We start from the raw sequence: 19,551 nt of genomic DNA on the forward strand, positions 1-19,551 counted from the left end.
GAGCATGGCCCTCAACTTCCTTGCTATTGTTATACAATCATATGGCTGGTCTATTTTATGCTGGCCAGAGACCACAAAGAAGACTCCATCCATACTCACTCCAGACGTGGCTTTGGACCTATTTCTTCTGCACCATTTGTTTAGTCCTAAAATTTCTTCTGCAAATTTTTTTTTTTTTAAGTTAGACTGGCTGCCGGGCTGAGAGTGCCCGGCAGCCAGTTTTTTTTTGCATATTGTCAGCAGACAACTTGAAAAAAAAAAAAAAAGATTTTTTCCGCTGCCGGGCTGACACAGCCCGGTAGCGGTGTCAGACTGGAAAAAAAAATTTTAACTGCCCGGCAGCCATAGATTTGCAACAGATCCATGTCAGAGCGGTAGACGTCCGAAATTTTTTTTTTCGACCATATTCAGAGTAATTAGCCGGATTGTACTAGGGTCGGACATTTTGCACGTTGGGAAAAGATCGTTATCCATAATAAATTTTTTTAAGCTTTGAGTAGGTGTCCGGTATGGGAATTCCTCCACACATCCCGCGGCAACTTGAATGAATTCACGTACCCAAAAATGGTAAAATGTTGGTTTTCATCATGGTGAATTATATAATACAGCTGAAGTTTGACAAAAAAAAAAAAAAAAAATCATGGTAAAGAAAAGGCCATTGAAAATGTTTTTGTTTTTTTTTAAAGCACGCTTCATGCTCACCTAATTTTTTGTCACACTTTTACCGTTATCTACAAAATTGTTTTGTAATAGTTATCTATAATCACCATTCCTTGTACAATACCAATGAAAGACAACGTAGAGCTGTTATAGATCTACATTAATAGATCTACATTAAACACCAAATTAGCACTTTGCTCCAATTCAACTGTCACCACACCAATTCAAGTTATCCTAGGGGCCTTATCGAGTGCCTCTCAAATTTTGCACCTTTTTTTTTTTAACCTCACCCTGTGTAATACTAATAATCCACCAACCACAAAGATGGGTAAGGCGTACTAAGGTTGTGTTTGAATTGCATTTTTCGTCATTTTTCATGGAAAAATTATTGTAGCGATTTGATGTATGTGAGGGAAAAAGGCGATAGGGAAATGTGATCACGGAAAACAACGTAATTTTCCGACGGAAAGTTGCAATCCAAGCAAGGCCTAAATAAGTGCTGTGTGATAAATAAATATTTCAAAAGAGATTCGAATTCGAATTGATAGGAAGGAAGGCATGATGACAGTCATTCTACCACCAACTCAAGAGACGGATTGAATTTACCTTGTTAAATAGACATGTAGGACAAGACTCATACTAACTGTGAGGGTGAAATCATTCTATTTGGGAATTCTAATGGCTAATTGTGAACCAACGGCTCCTGAATTGGGTAGGCAAATAAACAAATGATGAATGTGTCTTCTTTGCATGAGTTGGCTTGAGATTACCATGATACCCTGCGGCCTTGCAATCAAATCCCTCCCGTTCAGCTAACAATCAAGAAAAGAATTCCATCTGACCATAGCATTTAAATTTGGACGCCAAATGTCCTTTCCAGCGCCACCACTGGGCCCTTCATTATCCTAAGCTCCAAGAACCACCACAAACGGTGGCGCGTAGTCATCCAAGCGCGTGGCCTAATCCCTTCAATCTCCTCTCCAGAAAATTGCTATTGGCCAAGAAACCTTCCACAACATGCACTATTGCACTTCACTCACTCACACATCTACTTCTCCTTTCAACTCCCCCAAGAGGACCAGGACAAAACGACTGATCTGAGACTACTGCCTTCTTCAACTCCGCAGTCCCATTACGTCTCCTCCATTTTCCCCTCATTTTAAATTGCAATCTCGCTGCGCAATACGCACCCTGATTCTTTATAACTCCATCCCATCATCATCATCATCACCACCACCAGCAGAAGTAGTACAGTACAATCACTCCAGAGCCTCGTGGCAATAGCATCATTGGATTGAATGTGGTATTAATCTAAATTCCCCACTCAAGTATAAATAATGCTCTGCTCTCATCATTTTTAGTTTTAATCACAATCTAAATATTTGTCCTTTGAACTTTCTTTTCGGTCTTCCCATTTAACTGTTCTTTTCTATAGTATTTTGGATCAATCACTCTAGTTTAGTTGTATTAGATGTCATAAAATTCATTACTCGGGCCACAATTTTGATTTATAGTGAATCTGAATGGTGGATTTTTCTGGGTTTTACTTAATAACGTAATTCTTTTGGTGCAAGTTAAGATTTTGTTGGAGACTGATTTTTTTTTTTTTTTTTAATTTCCCAGACTTGGGTATTGCTCTTGTGATTTTTCTGCTTGAGGAATTGTAGGAAACCTGTTTTGGAAGTCTTGGCTTTGGTTTTGGAAGTCTTGGCTTTGGTGGTGTATTCTGTGGTTGATGAGACTTCGGTTGTTTGCTGAAGCTGTAAAGGCCTAATGAATGTTTTGGGAATTCTGGCATCTGGGTTTGTCTCGCTTTGGTGTTCACCATAATGGGCTGCGCTTATTCAAGGGCTTGTATTGGAGGGATATGTGCACCAAGAGAAGTCAAGGTTAAGGAAAGTGACAAGGTTAAAGCGGCTGAGATTCGAGTGTTCTCACCTGCTTCTACAGATGAAGAAGGGGAAGTTAGAGATCAATTTAACCAGTCAAGTTTAACTAGTGATCATGAGGTAGGTATAAGTAGACTGTCTAGGGTCTCAGCCCAATTTTTGCCCCCAGAAGGCTCACGGACTGTGAAGGTTCCGACAGGGAATTATGAATTGAGATACTCATTTCTATCTCAGAGAGGGTACTATCCCGATGCACTTGATAAAGCTAACCAAGACAGTTTTTGCATTCATACTCCATTTGGAACAAGTCCAGGTGATCATTTCTTCGGGGTTTTTGACGGCCATGGGGAGTTTGGGGCTCAGTGTTCGCAGTTCGTTAATCGGAAATTGTGCGAAAATTTGCTTAGGAATGGTAAGTTTCGTGTGGATGCTGTTGACGCATGTAATGGAGCATTCTTAACGACAAATGCTGAGTTACATGCTGACGATTTGGATGACAGCATGAGTGGGACTACAGCAATTACAATATTGGTCCGTGGTACAACAATTTATGTTGCTAACTCAGGTGATTCAAGAGCTGTTATAGCTGAAAGAAGAGGGGACGATATTGTGGCTGTTGACCTTTCAATTGATCAAACTCCATTTCGACCTGACGAGCTTGAAAGAGTTAAGCTTTGTGGAGCAAGAGTTCTCACTTTGGATCAAATTGAAGGACTGAAGAACCCCGATGAGCAATGTTGGGGCACTGAAGAAGGCGATGATGGTGATCCACCAAGATTGTGGGTACAACATGGGATGTATCCTGGTACGGCATTTACACGGAGTATAGGTGATTCTATTGCTGAGACAATTGGAGTCGTTGCAAATCCTGAAATTGTTGTTTTTGAGCTCACACCCAATCATCCCTTCTTTGTGCTTGCCAGTGATGGGGTCTTTGAATTCCTTTCCAGCCAGTCTGTTGTGGACATGGTATGACATTTGACAATTTTAATATCTTTTGTGGTTTGGAAGCATTGGTCAAAGTCAAAAGTTTTGTTCTATGTACATGGAGACTAATGATTCTATGTTTTATTTGATCACATTTTTAAGTCCAAGTATGATATGATACGAATTTGAAGCTTAAGGACGTTATGTGACTGTTAAGAAGCGCTCATAAACTGTGTTTTAAGTTTTCATTGTAAACGTGGATTGAGGTCATAATTTATTGTACCCACACTTTTATTGATAGAGTAGCCTTAATTCCAACATCACACATGACCATTGGCGTAAATCATCACTTTTGATATGCATATGATGTTTTACATTCTGGCGAAGTTAGTTTCAGGGATCTGCTATAATTACTCTGGAAAGTTGAAACTTCTGTCTACTTGCATTGGGAAATGCCGTTAACATGATGAATGCCTCTGTGTCAAGAAGAATGATGAAGTTGAAAAAAGGAAATAAAAAGAAAACAGTTGAATTTATTAATGTAAATCATAGTTCACCCTGTTACTGCAAGCATACATGTTAAGTTAATAACTTAAGATGTCCTTATGAACTTTTATTACCATTCTTTGTGGTTATTTCTGTAAGCAAATTAAACATGCTATAAGCATTGTGAATGGCTGTAATATCCAAAAATCTTGGATATGCAAACAAGAATCAATAGTGACATGACATGTTGACAAGATATTTAGCACAACCTGTGTAATCATTTTTCGTCATAAATATATGTAGGTTCATATTGAACTACTGTTTTACTAAGGTGGAACTTTTATTTGATTGACTGATAGGATATGATGTTTTACTCAGCTTAGTTATACCATTTTCAAAGTTATTAGCTCTTGGGTTTGATCAATAATACCTTGTAACTTATAGTCCTTGTTAATGTCATCTTTCACAGTGAATCCGCTAGTAGCTTGATCCTGCATTTATGTTGAGCTTTGCTTAAGCCAGTCTGTCTCTATGGACCTGCTTTGTCGTTGATTGCAATACAGCTGTAAAATTGGTTAGATCAGATAAAGACTTTCCAAATAGGTGTAATAAACACTCAGACACGACAATGGTGTCGTCTAAGTTTTGTTGCTATTATTGTTTAATGCTATTAGACGCATGTTAATGACTCCCTTTTAGTTAATTGCTCATTATAGGCTTAGATCAAGATTTCCAACTATATTCTATTCTTAATATTCAGTTTTTCCTTTTAGATAGGTATATGCTAATATTTCATGAGGCCACCATTTCATTTCATGAGGGTGCAGTGTACTTGGTTTCTTGACTTAAGAGTTAAAATGGGAAAACCAAATGCCTAGTTACTTAATCAGTGACATAGATTAAACAAGATCGTAACAAGGATCTGTGCTTGTGATTTATTTGTTTGGCAGCTACACGTGAATTTTTTGGAGTAGCATGAGAATCAGTAAAGGTTTCTTTATTTCTACTCTAACAATTAGATGCAATTATATAGGGTAAGAACTGTCTCTTTCTATCTTATTCCAAATGGAATTCAGAAGGTTATTTTTTAAGGCCACCAAAGAGCAAATAATCATATGGGAGAGGTTAAGTTCACCGCCCCCTGCCTGGAAACCTTCTTTTTCTTGGGTGTGTAGTTGCCACTGATATGCACTATATTGGAAATACAATTTATGTAGTGAAAGGGAAGATATTATACATCTTATGTTTTTCTTTCCCAGTTTGCAAAATGTGCGCACTAGTTAAATCATTTCTTTGATTTTGCATGAAGGTTTTACTACCTTGTCTCTGGTATTCTGCAATCTAAAATTGCATATTTCTGTTTGTTCTAAAACATTTTTGTGGAAATAGAGTTCGTGCCGCTTTCTGTTTCTTTTGTTTGACTCTGCTGGTCAGCCATCTGCATCAACTGAACTTCTTAGTTATTTGGCGTAAGTCCAGACAGGGCCCTTGGAGGTATGGGTTGGGGTGGGTTTTGGGATAAGACACACTTTATCTAAACTTGATTGGTTTTTTGAAGTCTTTGTCTTTATGAGCTTATCCGAAACCACAGTCAATTGGTGTTTGCATTCATAATCATGTCCATTTTTATTCTAAGTAGCAAAAGAGTTACTTATTCTGTTATCAAAATCTCCAGGTGGTAAAACACAAGGAACCTCGTGATGCTTGTGCTGCAATTGTGGCGGAATCTTATCGTCTATGGCTTCAGTATGAAACTCGTACAGATGACATTACTGTAATAGTTGTGCAAATTAGTGGCTTAACTCAGGTAAGAGCATCCGTTTTAGCATTTTTGGCCTTATATTTCAATTTAATCAGTGACCATACCCATTATTCAACTGAACAACTAATTTATGGATGGTCATCTTCTTCCAGGCTGCTGTTGCTCAATCACCAAGTTCTAATGTGGTTTTAAGACCCCCACTACCTCAAGTTGTTGAGGTGTCAGGATCAGAGTCTCCTTCAGTTTTGAGCTGGAATTCTAAAATCCACCGTGTAAGGCAAGATGTGTCAAAGGCACGACTTCGAGCTATAGAGAGTTCTTTGGATAAGGGGCAAATGTGGGTTCCTTCTTCTCCAGCTCACAGAAAGACATGGGAAGAAGAAGTAAGTCTTTTTCTCTAGTATTTAGCATAAGTTTGTTTTGGGAAAAGAAGCACATTCATTGTTTACTTACTGTCTTATATGACCATCACATGTTATACTCTAATAATATCCTATGTGACAGGCACACATTCAGCGGGCATTGCACGATCATTTTCTTTTCAGAAAACTTACAGATTCTCAGTGTCAAGTTTTGTTGGATTGCATGCAAAGGGTTGAAGTTCAAGCAGGAGACATTGTGGTGAAGCAGGTTAATTTCTTGTTATTATTGTATGCTTCCGTAGCAAAAGAAAGTATTCTCTGATTTCATGTGCAACTTGTTAAGCATTGGTAAACTTAACAGTTGTATGCAATTTTAATATTCGACGAAATCTTGTTCTATGTTTTTGTACAATGAAGTCCTCTCTGACACCATATTAGGTTAACAAAGTGTTGTGCTTGATCAATCTAGAAATAGCTATGGAAACAGGTTGTATACAAGCTAAGTTTAATACCTCTATGTATATCTATCGACCTAAGTATGAGCAATTGATTTGAGATGAGGCTGTGAATGTATTGATATACAAGCTACGAAGAGGAGTTGCATGATTTAAACTTGGTGACAGGGGGCGCATAATTCATATGTAGCTCATCTACTCAGGGGGAAAAGAGCAACAGAGTTTCTTCCTTTATTCTAATGCTTCAAGTAACACTATAAATGTCAATAGGGCTGCTATGGAGTCAAAACCGTTTTTAGCCTTGATATGATCAGGCTTTAATTTCATTTTACCTCAATCTTGATATTAAGTTCGACTTGTATATAAGATTAACACTTAAGCTTAAAATTTAAATAGTTGCAATAGTATATTCTTTAGGTTTAAGCATGGCTTGAAAGCTCAGCCCAACTTCTTTTCTTATATAATATCACATTTTCTCAGCATAATCCTGATAAAAAACCTTTAGTGTCTAAAATTATGAATAGCCATACTAATGCTTGTAATGCACATATTGTCCCATAGATGAAACAAGTATATGTATGCATATACAATGCTTGAATTTACAAATTACAAGTAAACTATTCCAGCTTGTTACTAAGTCTTGTAGCCACATATAAGTTTTCATCTTTCAGCTTGAAAATTTAGTGAACCTAGAGGTAAAGTCAAAGTTGAGCCTGAACTGGTCAATTTTAAACTGAAATCATGCCTTAATCCAATTGAACTTGGACCATTCCTTAAGGGCTCAGTTTTGCAACCATAACTAGTGCTATTGTTATTGCTAGTTTAACTTGTCTATGATTAGATGGTAAAACTCAATTGATTAATTGTTACTGCTCTCTATAAATAATTGATTTTAGCTACCGAGACTATTTTAAGGCTAAGAGTGTTCAGAATATTTGAAGTATAGAACCGATATACTCAAAGCTTGTGTCTGCATGGTTTCCCTGTTTTTAGTTTGATACTTTTCATTTGAGAGCTTCCTGCTTTTGATCATTGCTTTGAAATTATAAGCTCTATGGATAATAAATAAAGCACATTTCAGGGTGGTGAAGGTGACTGTTTTTATGTTGTTGGAAGTGGAGAATTTGAGGTCTTGGCCACACAGGTAATCATAGTTTTAATGCGGGATTACTCATTTCCAATAAGAACATGTTTCCTGGCTCTTATAATTGTTAGCTGCTTCTCAATTTAGTCATTGACCTTGTTTCATTTACTTAAAACTGCTTGATTCTAACTTAAGTTACAAGCTGCATTGTGGTAATCTCATCTTGTTTTTTTCTCTACTTTTAGCTTGAAAAGAGTTTTGCTTGGGAAAGCTTTTTGAGACTATTATATTTATTTTGTTCTGCAAATAGCTTTCTAGAGTTAGCCAAATATTGGTATTTTTAATGGAAGTCAGACAAATATTAATAATTCTAATCGTATTCCTTTTTCTTGCTCTTTCTTGTTTGGCTCCTCCTCCCTCTTTCTTTTTCTTCTAGCTGTGTCAGAGGAGCAGATGTATTTCACAAGACATTGAAAAATTAGTTAATAACAAGAAGCAGATTCAAGAAAAAGTCCGTCACAAATTGCTCAAATAGGAAACAGAAACCATGAAATTGATACAAGAACCAGCAATGATTCACAGATGTAACATCCAAACATCTCGTGCAAAAAGTTGGAGACAAATAATTATAATAATTGCGAAACAAATATTCCCCTAATGGCAGCGGCAACCCTCAAGATCTAGTTTTCTTCTTTTGTGTGTGTGTGAGTGTGTGTAAATGATGGCAACAGGTATGGGATTGAAATGTGGGAAGAGAAGGAGAGGAGGAGGAGAGGAATTTAAAGCTGTGGCATAATTTTTGGGAGGGGTTGTAGTTTTAAGTGCCATATTTTTCCCTTTAAACTTTACCGTTAATTTAAGAAATCCACTTCCACATTTTGGGAAGACAATTAAAACTACCAAAATTGTTTTGAATTCGATTAAGAATCTGAACATGTAATGAATAACCCTAGCTTTGTAGGTAATCACTTTTATCTGGAAATTAAAAGATCCATAGCACAAAACAACAGGCACTGTATAGATATTGTATATATTCTTTGCATCAAAGTAAATGTCCTTCAGTCCAATTGGTCTGAAAGTCTCTCTCTCTCCCTCCCTCCCTGCCTCCCTCCCTCTCTTTAAATTTTCATTTTGTTGAATTTTGCTCTTAACATGATGCTATAAATCTCAGGAAGAGAAAAATGGGGAAGTGCCTAGGGTTTTACAACGGTACACAGCTGAGAAGTTATCATCGTTTGGAGAGCTGGCATTGATGTGAGAATTCATTATGCTATCACATGGATTTCAAATGAACTTTTTATTTCTGAATATTAGAGCACTCATTCAGACTTGGCCTGATCATGGATCATTCTTTTACAGTAGAGAATCCTGTAAACTAGTTTAGTGTCCTTGCATTATACAAGCACAATGTCCTTGGAAGAAAGCAAAATCATGCTGATTTGCTTGATAGTGTGTCTGTTATTCATTTCTAGTATAAAATAATGGAAGGTGGTCATACTCTTTATGCATTATTCAAGACAAAAATTATCAGCCTCTATTAGCGATGTTCATGTTGTTTTTCTGTAGATCTGGTTTGGTATTTAAATGGAGGAATTTTGGTATATCAGGTAGCACGGGTCGCTTTTAAGAGTCTAAAATCCATTGCTGATTGTCATTCTTATTAATCAATTTCTTCTTTGAATACATCAAATTGCAGGTACAACAAGCCCCTCCAAGCTTCTGTTCGTGCTGTAACCACTGGAACTCTATGGGCGCTCAAGAGAGAGGATTTTAGAGGAATTCTTATGTCAGAGTTCTCTAATTTGTCATCATTGAAGCTTTTACGGTCGGTGGATCTTCTCTCAAGGTTGACAATACTGCAGCTAAGTCATATTGCTGATTGTCTTTCAGAAGTGTCTTTCTTGAATGGGCAGACAATAGTTGAAAAGGTAAGGATCAAGTATTTTTTAATTGCTTATTTCTCCTTTTGTTTAGAGATGGTGAATGGTGAGATTACAAAGTAATACACTTGTCATAATTGAACTCCCTCACTAACGTGAATAGATTGCTTTAACAAAAACATATTTTTCTTAACAGTTTGACTTTTTATCCCTACAATTTTTGAGATTTTCTTAACAGTTCCAAGTTGCAACATTTATTTACATCATAATACAAAAACTTGTTCCCTGTTTGAGTATATTTTACATCAGTATAGACTAATATCCTGGTTTCCCATTTTGACTATCAATTGGAAATGAATGCTTCTAACGGCACATTATAGTGCAAATATCTGTTCCTGATTCTTCCTTCCTTTTGTGTTTGCAGAATGAGGACCTCATGGGTTTATATATTATCCAAAAGGGAGTGGTGAAAATCTCATTTGACATGGATTCCATGAAAAATAGCAATGCGACCAGCCTTTTGTCTGAAAACCAGGAGGATGATGACCTGCAGAATGAGGTGCTTGCAGTGGAAAAGTCTGAGGGGAGTTATTTTGGAGAATGGATGCTTCTTGGTGAACAAATTGCATCCCTAAGGATCATTGCTGTGAGTGATGTTACTTGTGCTGTCTTAACAAAAGAAAAGTTTGAATCAGTTGTGGGTCCTCTGGCAAAGCTATCACAGGATGATCCTAAGTATGTGGTGACCTTGTCCTGAAATAGATTCATAAAATCAACACATAATTATCTTGATTGATCTTGTCAGCTTATAATGCTCTTGCAATATTTTTGACCAACAACTAGGCCAAAAGACTATCCTGTGAGCTTATCAGAATCTATGGATATGTACGATGCTTCAACACTGGATAAGGTTCAGCTTTCTGACTTGGTAAGGGACATCTTGGCTTTACTTTAGCTTATTTGCATAACAAATTTTAACAAAGAGAAGACAACTGAAATTGTACACTAATGATTATATTTAGGAGTGGAGAACGTGCTTGTATGCCACAGATTGCAGTGAGATTGGCCTTGTATGTGTGAGAGACTCAGGTTCGTGTTTTGCTCTATGTTTTGTGGATTTAGACTTGAATACTAAAATATAGTTCTTCCTATATTTTAAAATTTAGACTTGAAATGGAAAGTAGTGATGGTTGCTGACCTTTTAACTGTGGTCAGTAATGATTGCTAGAGAAAAAAGGTAATGTGTCAGATGAAAATGAAGCAATAGCAAGAAATCCATGAAAAAAGATTTCATTTGCTGAACTTCATTTACCACCTCCCTTTTTCTACTCTATGTTGCAGATAAATTGCTTAGCTTGAAGAGGTTTTCCAAGCAGAAGATTAAAAGACTGGGAAAACAAACGCAGGTTCTGAAAGAGAAGAATCTGATAATGTGCACAAGCCCATCTGCTGGAGTGCCTCGAATTGTATGCACCTCTGCTGATCAAACACATGCCGGCATACTTCTGGATACACGGCTTGCTTGCTCTTTAGCTTCTATTCTTCAGAGCCCACTTGATGAACCATGTGCACAGTTCTGTGCTGCCTGTGTTGTTACTGCTCTGGAAGATCTGCACAAGGTATTTCTTTTTCAAGGAACCCTTGATGATAGGACAAAACCTGTTTTCATCTGACTGTGGTTTTATCAATTTCAGATTGGCATTCTTTACAGAGGTGTGTCTCCTGATGTTCTAATGTTTGACCAGATGGGATATATACAGGTGCAGTTTTACCGGTCTTTTTATTGCATGCTTTTTGGCAATTTCCACATAATTTGATCTTACCAGTCTATATACACTTAAAATAGTTGGCATGATGAATGCAATTAAATTTATTGGCTTTATCGTTTGTAGCTAGTAGACTTCAGATTTGGGAAGAAGTTTTCTGGTGCGGCTGGTGATAGAACTTTTACAATTTGTGGGATTGCAGACTCTTTAGCTCCTGAAATTGTCCAAGGGAAAGGGCATGGTTTTCCTGCTGATTGGTAAATAACCACTTTCACTTGCATCCTTTTTCATAGTAGTACTGTATTGTAGTAAGGGCAACCAATGACATTGGTAAATACATGTTCTAGCAACTCCCTTTTTTATAAGTAAACTGGTCTTTGTGATATGAAGCTGCGGGCAAAAACATAGTACATCAGAAGTTTAGGTGATATTTTCTGAGGTTGCACACGCATTGGAAAAGCATAACAAAATTGCATACACGAAGCGATTGATGCAAGTAGAATATTAAGTGTCTGCCATCAGATGAATTCAAGATTTAACTAAAACCATCATGCTTGTGCTTTTGATATTCACTTTCCAAATATCATTTCATGTTTAAGGAAATTGGTTAACTAAGTCCAGTTTGGCAAAGTGGAAAGTCATCTTATTTCGATTTCGCTGAATCCATTTAAACACTTTATGGTAAATCAGTTTAGGCTGGAGCTGCTGATCTCCACTAGACATTTTTAGTTACTTTTTGGCCTTAACATTTATTTAGCAACATTCACTACCTGAATCTGTCTTGGCACTCTCTGACTTTGTTGGTGGAATTTGCACAGGTGGGCTTTGGGAACCCTGATCTACTTCATGTTACAAGGTGAAATGCCATTTGGATCATGGAGAGAAAGTGAGCTTACGTATGCAAGAATTGCAAAAGGACAGCTAACTCTTCCACAAACTTTTAGTCACCATGCTGTTGACCTTATCACAAAGGTATCACTGAGACATTCAAGTATTTACTTTTATTGATTTCCTTTTAAGTTTGGAAGGATTGAACTGATGATTCCAATTCAATTCAGTTACTTGAAGTAAATGAAAGTTCAAGACTCGGAAGTGGAGGAGTTGGCTCTCTAAAAAGTCATCCATGGTTTGATGGCGTGGATTGGAAAGGAGTCAGAGAACGTACAATTCCAACTCCTCATGAAATATTCTCTCGTATAAATCAACACATGGAAAGCCCTTCTGAAGATAATGCATCCCCACTTAATTCTCCTGTTAACGACCTGGAAGAGCTTAACAACCCAGAATGGCTGGAGGATTGGTAGAAATTTGCTTTGGCATGCAAAATTGACTTTGTTGGCATTCAAGTTTGATTGGCTGAAGTGCCAAGATACAACCTCTTGATCATCTCACCTGTATTTTAGGTGGTAGCATGGAGAAAATGTCTTGTGTTGCTTACTTTGCTATAGAGAACCACTCACTGATAAAACCAATTAACAGGTTGCTCCCTCTGTACATAACTCAAAATGCAAATGATTTGAGTGGTTTTCTTGCTTCTTCTGTCCTCCCATTTCTTTAATGAGAGTGGAGATCCTTGTAAGAATGCAATTGCCAGATAGATAGCAGTTTAGCAAGGTTCCAGAAATTCTCAGTTAATAATAATAGGTTTCTTGTATCTCTTGGTAAAATGATTTAACGATTGTTACCTCAGGAATTAAGATATGTGGAATACTTTTTTGATGGATATCAAAAACATCTGTGTTATTTTTTTTTTCTTTTCTTCCTGTGAATATATTAACATATTATTTTTTTTTTTGGCATTATATCTCTTGATATCTCTGTGTCTTATTTCTTTCTACTATTATTATTACTTTATCATTATCTTTTTTTTTTTTGGGGTTAAAAAAAAGAACCTAAAACATCAGCCTGCATTTCAGGTTGTTTTTTGAAACCTTGAATAAAATGACCAGCAAACTCCACCTTCCACAGTTCCCAAGATATCAAGAACTTATGGCCATATTTTGACCATCCCTTTTTGAGCTTTAAATTGTTCGCTCAATTGCCAAATTAAAAAAAAAAAAAAATTTATGTTCCACAAGCGTTTTCATACGAGGCAGGGAAAGGAACTTTGTCACTCATTTGCATGCATGGCTTTAACTTTAAGTAACCCCAGCAGAAAGAAAATAAAACCGGAAGGACAATGACAGAATCTGTCCGTCCCTCTGCCCGCCTGCGTCCTATATTCCTTTAGCCAAACACCAACAACATCATATCTCGGCTACCTTATGTGAAGGCATGTTCTACAAAAATACCCATCTAAACTCGAAACCCTAGTGCCAATTCCGGGAAACAAACATGATACATATCTAGAAAGGGGTTTTCGATGACATTATACATGACATCACTCCATCTGTTGGTGATATGATACTATAGTGTTTTGTCTTTTTCCGGTGATATAAGCCTTAAATGACAGGTTTGTGGTGATGAAAGAAAGATATATATATGTATATATATAGTTCCGGTGTCATCTTTTAGACAAATTCAATTCGTTTAATACAAGTGTAGGTTGATTAGAATCAACAATGACTAGAGGCCTTTTTTTTTTATTTTATTAATCCCAATACTAATTAGATGATGTGGATTAGGTTTAATACATCTAACTTATTAACTACTTCGAAAACTAAGCTAAAAGGTCAAAGAGAGCTGAGCTGCCTCTCCGTCTCCGGTCCTTATTTTCAAGGATTTACCCTTTCTTTTCTTCTTAGTGTAAAGAAAAAAAATTTGGGCCGGTCAAGTCCAAGAAACTTTTGCTTTTTCCTGTCCTTTTTGTTTCGTATAATTTATGTTTAGAAAATCATTTGACGTCCATAATACTTGTTGGTTAATAAGTTACGGTTTGGATTAAGAAGTACGAGAGAGACAAGGGATCGGCGGCTTCAATTTTTTTTTTTTTTTCCCTTTCTAAAAATGGAAGACTACTTAAAACATGCTTGAACGTCTAGTAATTCCTTGATTAACGACAAAGAAAGTGGAATCATCTCTTACGTTGGCGCTGTGGCGGGTAACGTGCGAGAACCAATTGGTCGTAGCAACATGGATGGGGGTGACGACTATTCTGATTTCTTGCTGGATTGGTTATTGACCTGAATCATCAATCAAAGAACTAGGAGTATAGGTTGCGTTTGGATGGAGGGATTTGATGATTTTTTTTTCAAATCTCTCTAATTGTTTACATTATTTAGAATGTATTTGAATTCATAAATTATCAATTATTATAATATTTGAAATATATTTTAATAATTGAACAAGCTCGATTTGGATGAATTTCAAAGTCTTCGTTAAATTCATGGATCCAAACAAAGCCTTCACCAGCTTGGAATGATAGCTCAATGTTTAGTCCTCAACTGAATTTTGATGGATTGAGTTTTTGAATTGGACGTTAGGTGACACTAGGGCTGCAAACGAGTCGAGTCGAGTCGAGTTTTGACTTAATCGAGTCGAGCCTTGACTTAATTTCATTGAACTCGAACTCAACGAGCTGATAATTTCAAGCTCAAACTCGAAAAAAATAAAAAATAATTATTTTATTTTTTAAAATATAAATCAAATAAAAAAATAATATTTTTTCTTAATAAATAATAAATATATTAATGATATATATGTAATTTTACTATTAAAATTTAAAAAATATATATACTTAAAATAATATATATATATATATATATATTCGAACTCGCGAGCCGGCTCGCAACCTAACGAGATTAATATTTTGAATTCGAGTTCGAGTTCGATTTCGACTCGAGCTCGATCAATATTTTGAATTCGAATTCGAGTTCGACTCGAGCTCGATCAATATTAAGCTCGAATTCGAGTTCGAGTTCGATTTCGACTCGTGCCAACTCGAACTCGACTCGAGGGGCTCGGCTCATTTGCAGCTCTAGGTGACAACATATGTTTTGACAAAGAAGTTCCATAACTTGGATTGGACCCTCTCTTGCAAGTTCTTCCTCTATTTCCCATAATGCACATCTGGATGTCATAGGACGTGTTGCTTCATTTATTAATAAAAATTAGGGTTAGCCAAATTTATAATAATCATTTTCTAGGGAAAAAAGGATATAATCATTTTAAGTTTGACTAATTCTAACATTTGTTAATCAACGAAGACACAGGCCGTGTACTCAGATATGACTGTGAAAAAATGAAATGAAAAGAGAATGCATCGGAAAGAAGCCAAGCCCAACTCGTAACTACTGACAATTGAAAAAGATAATTTCTTACAATTTTCAAATTGGATTGTAGAAGCAATAATGCCCTCAATCGTTTCTTGTATTGTTTGTAACGTTAAATTCAGGTTGAAAATACTTGAAGTTAAAATACAGAGATGAAAAGATAACACAACAGTAAATTTGGAAATTTTAACGATTAGAAGTGATTTATGTGTATGAAATAACATTCATATTTTCCTTTCAAGTTCAACATTCACGTCATCAAACTATAGCTCTAAGCGTGCTTGCTCTGTGGGAGAAACTTACCTAGAGATTGCTATAAGCCTGTACGGGGTTGGTGATAGTGAGATATTATCTATGTTCTGAAGCATACAAGTTGAGAAATATTATAGTGTCTCAACCAGACCATAATTCTTGTTTTCGTCAACAAATTTGGAAAAAGAAAAAAAAAAAACGAGGGGAATCAGAGGGCTTCTCCCACGCAAGGAGTTAAATAGTCCTTGATTGAAGGAACCAGAAAAGAAACCGGGGCGAGCGCAGAGCTTGTTGCTCTAAGTGCTTTATTTTTCTAATGGATACAGTATTATAATACATCAACATGGGCAGCAATAAAAGACAGAGGGACGCAGAACGGAAGCCTTGTTTATGAACTTATTAGGCACTAACTTCGTACTGCAATTCAATTATAAGGTGATCAATGATCATGACTTCAAACTTCTGGAGGCCCGAATTATGAATATTAACCTAAGTGATTTTGTGTACAATGTTGATGCAAGTATTCTCATGTTTATTTCTGTGATAAGTCAATTAGCAACTGAAAATATGTCAACAAAAGACGATTAAAAAAACAAGAAGAAGAAGAAGAAGAAAGTACCTATCAAACTAATTCTACCATCTATAGAGGATTTCAATTTTCAACGGGTAGCTAACCAAAAACCAGAATCCAAAACTGCACCAGATTTCAAGAACTTCAAATCCCTGAATACGGCAAAGAAAGAATTTCAGAGACCTTATATTGGATGTTTAAGCATTCAAAGATTGCCTTGTGTTTTGAGGCTGAGTTGATCCTCTCTCTCTCTGTTGGCAAACCATTGAGCTGTTCTTCTTGCGATTGGCAGCCAAAGTCTCCTTATTTTTTCCTCCTTCACACTGTTCTCTGGATTGGATGGCTCTCTATCGTCATTATTCCTGGTGTTGAACTCTCTAAATCTTGGATGAACTATTATCTCTGACATGGATCTCTTCTCAGAGGGATTCAGGACATTTGATTCATTAATTCTTGAATCCCCTTTAGACCCTGATGAAGCTCTTGCAAAGTTTGGTAATGGTGGGAATGAATCATTGTGCTGGATTTTGCTGAACTTGATCTCAAACTCTCTTTTTCTGTCCATTTCCTGCTTAATATTCATCAGTTCACCATCTCCAATCACTCTTGTTGGAGTCGATTGCCCGGTAATACCCGATTCCAAAGCGGAGAATCTGTCACTTGACACGTGATTAAGCATCTCTGAATTCAAGAACATCAGGTCTGAAGAACTCACATTGCTCCAACGATTCTTCATGAGGACAACATCAGAGACAACTATTTTGTGGTTAAATTTGTGAAAGATTTTTCCATTTTCGTCTGCATCACCATTTAGCTGAATTGGCAATTCGTCTTCCTTCACATCTTTTCCTGTTTTCCTACAACTGCTGGCAATACTAAATCTTGAAGATCCCAGACAACTTTCTTCTCTTTGAACATAAAGCTCCATGTTGGATTCCTCTTTTAGCTCTGCTTCATTCCACATGAATCTCAAACTATTCGAATAAGTGAAGCTTGAAAGATCATCGGCACTGATCTTATGCCTGCAAAGTGGACAGCTTGAGTGCTTCTCTAGCCACTCATCAAGACAATTGATGTGAAAGGCATGCTTGCACTTTGGCAGTAACCGAAGAACTTCAATATCTTCGAATTTTGATAAGCAGATTGCACATTCAAGCCCCTCTCTGGACCCCTTCAAAGAAGAGAATCTAAAGAAAGGAAGGGATTCAATCACAGTTTTATCAATTCCTGAGAAACGTGACCTTGAACGAGGCAGGCCATCTGTAATTTGCAGGTTAGTGCGGACAGAGTTGGATGATGTGCTTCTGCAGAACTTTGCATATAGCAGGAGGATAAAAGTTAAAGAAAACATGATAGCGAGGATGCCAATCACCACAGCGAGGCTCGGCTGAAAATTAGTGACCGCATCTGGTGAAGCTACTCCATACTGATTTGCAGATGTCTGTGCTTTGACTTGGAAGAACGCAAGATGAAGAAAACAGATACACAAACTCAGCGAATTCATGGAAAGATGATTGAAAGGTTGAAACTTGCCTAGAAGAAGTCCGCACTTGCGCAGAGAGCATCCTTCTTGAAGATACATTACCTCCTGGTGCAGAATGGCTTGAAAAAAAAAGGTTAGTTTGACATTGTTTTGGCAAGCAAGTATTTAATATGAAGAGTGTACCCTTTCTGGATGGTCAGTTTTTCTTGGTTTCTTCATGTGTAGGTTGTTCTTGCGACCCAATTTGGGGTAATAAATATATGTTGTGTTTGGTGCACAGGTTCTTTAAAAATTTCAAGTTCTGATAATGATGGAGAAGTGGGGATGGCTTATGGTCTTTAAGTAACATATTCAACCTGACATCACCTCACAGCACCATATTACTCATCCTCAACTGCGAATATGATTGGCTGCTAAATTTGGAATTTGGATCAACCATGCAGAACTTGAACCAAAAACAAGCCCTGGTAAAACGTGGAATATTCTTCAGCGGTATTGATGTTCTAATGAATCCTTGAATTCCCCCAAAAGCAAATACTCCACTTTCTTTTTGTGATTATTTGCACTCATTTCGCCTAAGAAATATGCTTATATCTTTTGTGTATTGGGAAAAGGCTGAAAGACAAGAAAGAGTGATTAGGTGAGCTTTTTTACATGCACTATTCCGATTGAACACTCTAGATAGAATAGAACTAGCCGTCTGCTCACTTCATTCATTGTGGATGTGGACACAAAAGTCAATGGCTATGAACTATTCGATTCAATTCTATAGTGCATCGAAGAGTTACTTCACCACAAGCAATCTTGATTGAAGTCAGATACATTGAAATTATAGGTGGCTAGTTGCAACCGGTTAATAAACTGCCACCGACTAATATAATACTAACCCCTTTTTGAAATGATTAATTCTGATTATGGAAGTCCACGATTTAAACCCAAAACAGGGTCAACTAATAAACAACAACATATTTGGTTCGTAGCAAAACGTGAACTGGCCTACAAGACAAGGCCATGTGAATGAATACAAAAAAATTTGGTTTGATTTACATACTGATATATATGCTTAAGCATTTTTTTTTTTTCCAATTTATTTGATCACTTGCATTATTAAACTAAGAAAGATGGGACAGATTCTTTCAAGTCCCTACATAATTTTCGTTTTAGTTTTGTCCCGTCTATTCAATAAAGTTAGGAGAAGTTCAAATTCAAGCACTTGGCAATGGACCATTCTTAGTAGCTAGTCATTCTTTTGCCCCTTAAATGCTGATCATTCATTCCCACTTCTTTGAAAGTGCACAATGACCATTCTGAATTTCCGCCATAGTTTCTTCTTTTTATTGTTCTGGGAATGCACCAACAAAAAGAGAATGAACGAAAACAGAGCACGAAATCCGGCATTGTTGCACATGACATGGAGGACAATTACAGGAATTTTGCCTGTTCATAATCTCTCATGACAGATAATGCATGCTCAAAATAATCCGCCCTGTGTTTAGCAAATTAGACAGGTATAAAAATCTGTTCCCAGCTCAAAATATGATGCCAAACCCTGACTTTTGAGTTCTGACTTTACGAAAATTAAAGCCTGGTCCAAAAAAGAATTGGTTAATTGGCTGGGCGGGAGATGCTTTGAATTGAACATGCCATACATACACAGGTCACATAATGATAAGGTACTGTTGTGTTGACGACTCACTGGCCATCACTTCAGGGTGGCGGCTCGACAGGGAAAACACAGCAGTTTAATAAAAGCCAGTTGAAAT

The 19,551-nt window shown here is 36.8% G+C and overlaps 2 protein-coding genes across 5 annotated transcripts; one reads left to right on the plus strand and one right to left on the minus strand.

The window, feature by feature from the left end:
* Nucleotides 1-1,482: 1,482 nt before the first annotated feature.
* On the plus strand, nt 1,483-13,003 carry LOC113694280 (protein phosphatase 2C and cyclic nucleotide-binding/kinase domain-containing protein-like). 4 transcript variants are annotated; one of them, XM_027213182.2, is made up of 16 exons: nt 1,483-1,963; nt 2,328-3,518; nt 5,638-5,769; nt 5,877-6,107; nt 6,229-6,354; nt 7,623-7,685; nt 8,797-8,879; nt 9,322-9,553; nt 9,930-10,240; nt 10,349-10,433; nt 10,528-10,594; nt 10,847-11,124; nt 11,200-11,265; nt 11,398-11,528; nt 12,090-12,243; nt 12,330-13,003. In XM_027213182.2, exons 2-16 carry the CDS (start codon nt 2,490-2,492, stop codon nt 12,573-12,575), a joined length of 3,234 nt encoding a protein of 1,077 aa, XP_027068983.1. In that variant the 5' UTR covers nt 1,483-1,963; nt 2,328-2,489; the 3' UTR covers nt 12,576-13,003. The 4 variants fall into 4 exon arrangements, with proteins under 4 accessions (XP_027068983.1, XP_027068982.1, XP_027068984.1 ...); XM_027213181.2 differs by having other exon boundaries at nt 1,484-1,963; nt 2,284-3,518; XM_027213183.2 differs by having other exon boundaries at nt 1,484-1,963; nt 2,284-3,518; nt 11,251-11,265; nt 12,330-12,777.
* A 3,242-nt stretch (nt 13,004-16,245) lies between these two features.
* Nucleotides 16,246-18,110, minus strand: LOC113692481 (E3 ubiquitin-protein ligase ATL42-like). The gene has a single exon (XM_027210893.2). It carries the CDS (start codon nt 17,885-17,887, stop codon nt 16,511-16,513), a length of 1,377 nt encoding a protein of 458 aa, XP_027066694.1. The 5' UTR covers nt 17,888-18,110; the 3' UTR covers nt 16,246-16,510.
* Nucleotides 18,111-19,551: the final 1,441 nt, after the last annotated feature.

Source organism: Coffea arabica, chromosome 6c, assembly GCF_036785885.1.
Source record: "Coffea arabica cultivar ET-39 chromosome 6c, Coffea Arabica ET-39 HiFi, whole genome shotgun sequence".
In the NCBI taxonomy this organism is placed as follows: domain Eukaryota; kingdom Viridiplantae; phylum Streptophyta; class Magnoliopsida; order Gentianales; family Rubiaceae; genus Coffea; species Coffea arabica.